The 4830-nt window shown below is 57.7% G+C and overlaps 1 protein-coding gene across 1 annotated transcript in view; it reads right to left on the reverse strand.

Moving 5' to 3' along the window:
- The window catches only part of LOC113205771 (atrial natriuretic peptide receptor 1-like), a 32621-nt gene that overhangs the window by 18812 nt on the left and 8979 nt on the right, over window positions 1-4830 (reverse strand). Inside the window, exons 3-8 of the mRNA XM_052270376.1 lie at window positions 2182-2272; window positions 1221-1501; window positions 970-1140; window positions 656-760; window positions 501-572; window positions 58-289 (exon numbers count right to left, since the gene is read on the reverse strand). Of these exons, the coding sequence (XP_052126336.1) occupies window positions 58-289; window positions 501-572; window positions 656-760; window positions 970-1140; window positions 1221-1501; window positions 2182-2272 (952 nt within the window). The remainder of the gene's footprint in view (window positions 1-57; window positions 290-500; window positions 573-655; window positions 761-969; window positions 1141-1220; window positions 1502-2181; window positions 2273-4830) is intronic.

Here is a 4830-nt window from a genome sequence, read left to right on the forward strand (position 1 = left end):
CGATCGTATTTACAGGAAAGGACCCTTCGACCTGTCCGGCCCTCCACCGCCACTGACCGTCACACTTGCAGGCCACCGCGTCCTGCTCCAGGTTGTTGTTGGCCCTGTGCAGGTGGTGCAGCTGCAGCTGCTGCAGCAGCGTGGCGCCGCCCGCCTCGTCCGCGCCGCGCTTCAGCTCGTGCAGACCGAAGTCCGCCACCTTGACAACCCAGCGCGAGTCCACCAGGCAGTTGGACGACTTGAGGTTGCCGTGGAAGCGCAGCGGCGAGTCGTGCAGAAAGATCATACCCTGCAGCCAAACGCATAGATAAAAGCAATATTTTTCATACAATTGAAAAGAAATGAAATTTAATTTAATTTGAAAAAGTCTTAAAGTTTTGGAAACAATGTGAAATTTTAGGAAGAACAAATGACAGACTCCTAACGAAAATTTTAAGGACTTTTCAGGACAAAATGTGTCAAATTTCACGCAGTCAAGATTTTTTTCATTGCTGGCTCACCCGTAGTATGTCCCCGACTAGGGAGGCGATGAACATATTGTCCAATTTAACGTCCTCATTCTCCAAGATGTCCTGCAATAAAAGTGTTGAAATATAATGGACACAGACGAGCACACGAGTCCCGCCCAGCATATCCGATATCGACCCCGTCACACCTTGAGGCTACCCCGGGTGCAGTACTCGGTCACGATGCACACGTTCGGCGGGTCGACGCAGGCGCCGATGAAAGCGTTCAGGTTATCGTGGCGGAGGTCCCTCATCTGTAACAACCGATACTATCATGACGTCAACGGCCGAAAAGAAAGCCATGATAAGGTCAATGTCTTTGTTTGGTCTCGCGGGTAAGTACCCCGCGTGGGTCGCATGCTCGCCGGTCGTAAAACAAGAGCCGTGCTAAACGCTTTACCGATGAGGTCTCTCCCCCCCCCCCCCAGTACAAGATGATAAGAAAACAAATGAAAGCTCTGACCAGCTTCAGCTCCTTCTTGATGGCGCGGGTGATGTCGATAGACGTCTTGCCCAGCTTCTTGACGGCCAGCACCCTGCCGCGGTACACGCCCACGGTCGTGTAGATGCACGAGTAGCGGAAGTCGGCGTCCGGGTTGGAGCTCAGGGACACCTGGGACGTGCGGTGCGGCGGCTGCGGCACCGGAACACTCGTTACAACTCGCCTTCAGGACTCGTCAAATAGCTTATTCTTAAGTTCAGAAAGGGACCCACCTGGTGGCCGTCGGTCGCGTCCTTGGGCCGCTCGGCCTGGCCGTTGTGCTGGAGGTGCGCCGTGCCGTTGGCAGCGCCGTTGGCGGCCGTGCCGTTGCTGCTGCTGGACTGCTGCTGCTGCTGCTGCTGGTCGGCCATCTTGATCTCCCGGAAGTCCACCTTCCAGAGCAGCGAGTCCAGCTCCTGCTCGTAGCGCCAGTTGCGGTACACCACCAGCCCGGCGATGAGCAGCAGCAGCAGCGCGCTGCCCGCCACCCCGCCCGCGATCTCCGCCGTATGTCCTGGACGGGGAGGGTCATTGTGAATGCGTCGCGGCCCTACAGCGTCCTGCAGCCTGCGGGGAGCATTCGCCCGACCGCCCGACCTCGCACACCGCAAATATCGCACGTCCACATCTGTGGCCGCGTTTTGGGTCCGCGGGAAGCGGCGTGGTGTTTGGGAGGTGCTGGGCGGGGCGGGGCGGGGCAGGAGCAGCTTTGTGCGGCATACCAATGAGTGGACACGACGTCCAGCAGCTGGCGGCCCGCCCGGACCGGACCAGCGGTTGCCTCGACTCTTCTGCCTCCCCCGCCCCCGCGCGCCCACCCACGCCCTCCCAAACTGCTGCCCGACCCGACCCTCTCGCCCACACCTTGCTGCCGTTGACCCTGAACGACAACCCCCGCGTCCCCCACGAGTCGCTGACGCCTGATATGGCCCCTGAGCGATGACCCGACCCTGCTACCGTTTCAGTGAGCCGAGGAAACTAATCAACACTGTGAATCTTGTATGTATGGGTATGTATCGCAAATTTAATGGAAACAAGTGGGGAAATAGGTCTCAAAACGACAGAAGGTTATGGCCGAAGTACGGTAATTTCACACTGAAACTCAAGCCAATGTCCACTTAACTTATTGCGAAATGAGGTTCACATTAAATGAAGATAACGCAAATGATGGCAATAATAAATTGTAGTACTCACGGATACAGCGCTCGCCCCTGAAGCCGCAAGCCGGCTCGGCGACGGGGGGTTGTCCCGACGGCCACCAGAGCTGCTCCGAGAGGCGCACCGTCTGCGAACAACAAGGACAACATGGTCACAAGAGGGGCGGCGAGCGAGGGGGGTGGGGGGTGGAGGTCAGGATTCGCGGTTGGATGGATGTTGTCTACATCCCCAGAGCATTGTTTAGTTTATTGGGAGGGAGCGAGGAGGAGGAGGGAGGGAGGTGGGATCACAAAGAGAGAAAGAGAGAGAGAGAGGGACGCGCCAAAAGCCTCCCCTCCCCTCCCCGGGCGGCTCATAGGCCCCGCAGTCCTCTAACAACCCCCACACTCACTCGCTCGCTCTTTCCCGCCCACCCCCTTCCCAATGACAACTAGTATGACAGCTCCGCCGAGTTTCGGCAGCAGGCTGGATAAAATGTTGTCCCTCCAGCGCCGGGGCCCCGGCCGCCGGGCCGTGGCTCGGTGGGCCTGGCTGGATGTGGCGTCGAGGCGTAGCGAAGCGTAGCGCGTAGTGAGCCCCCGCGCCGCCCCCGCGCCGCCCCGCGCCGCCAGCCAGAGACAAAAAGGGGCATCCAGCACGTCGTCTTATGGATGTGGGAATTTTTTAAAGGAAAAGGATGGGGCGATTGTGCCATTCATTGGATTGGATTCTTCCCCCGCCGCCGTGGCCGGGGGAGGGGAGGGTGGAGGGGCCCGGGGCGGCGGCGCGGCGCGCGAGAGGGGAGCGCGCGGAGCAGGAGCAGGGGGCGCCGTCAACAAAGTCGGCTCGGCGGCCCGGGGTCCGGGCGAGCGAAGGTGGGAGATAAAGGAAGGGATTGAAGAAGGAGAGTGATGAGGTGGCAAGTGGATAGGGGCGGGGCGGGGAGCGGCGGGGTTTAGAGTCTTTCAATGTTGTGTCAAGCCGAGCAGCAGCGGGAGCAGGGTAGTTCGCAGCCTCGGCCCTCGGCTCGGCGACGGACGCATTCCTGCCGGGATGAGGAGGGAGCCGTCGTAAAGACGAGCCTGCAGAGGAGCGACACGACGAGGGGACCTCGCCCCGCCCCGCCCCGGGCCCCCGCGCGCACACTTTGAAGGGGTGTATTAGAGATTGGGGGAGGCGGCGGGGGCGGTGAGCCAGTGGTGAGTGGGGAGGCGAGGGGCTCACCGTGCGGAGGTGACGGCTGTGAAGTATAAGTGAGATTGGAGGCACAAGCCGGGAGGGAGCGGCCGACACGCGCGCGGCACGCACCGCAGAGAAATGAAATGTTTTCAATTCGGAATGAAAATTAGCTGCCACAGCTATAAGATCGTAGTCAGCACAAGTAGTAAATCGAACATTTTTAGTAGATGATACGTAGTATTAGCTTCTACTTATGTCGTGAAGTTAAAATTTGTATCGCTAGAAGTTTGAACATCGTTCGTTAGTTGAAGTTGTTTACGTTTGAAGTAAAAGATGTTTAGCCGTAAGCATTAAAAGTTAAAGTTTTTTAATTTCGATTTTGAAAAAAAATGGAGGGTGGGGGGTGAAGACGAATAATGGCCGTGAAATAAAGCCCAATTCAAATTTAAGGAACGGCAAAAAAAAAAAAAAAACAACAGATGAAAAAGGTACGTGCTTTCTCCGTGCAGGGAGTTCGTCTCTGATAAGGCGGAGAGGAGGGAGGAGGGGAGAGTTAGGAAGAGGGGGAGGGGGAGTGGGTGGAGGCGATGAGTTGATGAGATTCGATCAGACGTGATCGGAATCAGATTGGCCCACTGGCCGGGGCAGCGGCAGGTGTGGAGCAGCGGCGAGGGGCTGGAGACGGAACGCGCGGGTGCGCCGGGCCGGGGGTGGCGGCTCTCATTGGGAATGGTCAACGACCGATGGGACCACCATCTTTACTGCTAACAAGCTGATGCAAAAGGAAAAAATCTGTTTCGACTCAATTGGCTTGACAAAAAGAGACAAGAGGTAGCCGTAGAGCCTGCCAGCAGTCTGTCACACTACCCAAAAAGTAGCGGGGAGACATGCCGAAGCGCCGTTTTTCATCTTCCGCTGCACGACGGGCAGGAACTGCGCCGGTACCCCCCGAGTCCAGTCCTGCGGAACGGCGACCATCGCCCGGAATAGAGATCTAAGGGTGCTGCGGGGCGGGGAGGGGCAGTGGTGTCTACTCGTGTGCGATAAGTCAAAGTGTCTCCGCTGGCCGTGCAGAGGAAGTGGGCGGGAGCCGGGGAAAGGGGAGGGGAAGGGGGGGTGGAGAGCTGCAGGACAACAGCACATGTAAATCATGTCACACCCTTCGTGAGAGCCCCTCGAACCTCACCCCCCTTCCACCACTTTTCCCGCCGTCCGCTCATCCGCCCCCACCCCCCCCTGCTCTCTGAACGTCGTGAGCAGGAGTGCATATTTTTTTTTATCCGAAAAAGAAAACGAAAATATCGGGGACGGATTGAATGAGATAACACGTTTCCTAAACAACACCACGACACTATATATAAAAGTGGGGGACTTGAATATAAAAGGGGTAGTAGCGCCGCCAGTACGAGAGACATAACGTAGATCCACGGTGGAGATCCACCGTGCGTAGATCCCACCCGCTAACATATCCTCTACCTCACGCAGGTTTTAATGGTCTACCCTCACCACCCGGCTCCCACACGACAG

This window comes from Frankliniella occidentalis, unplaced genomic scaffold (assembly GCF_000697945.3).
Source record: "Frankliniella occidentalis isolate FOCC.00 unplaced genomic scaffold, Focc_3.1 Scaffold120, whole genome shotgun sequence".
NCBI classification, from domain to species: domain Eukaryota; kingdom Metazoa; phylum Arthropoda; class Insecta; order Thysanoptera; family Thripidae; genus Frankliniella; species Frankliniella occidentalis.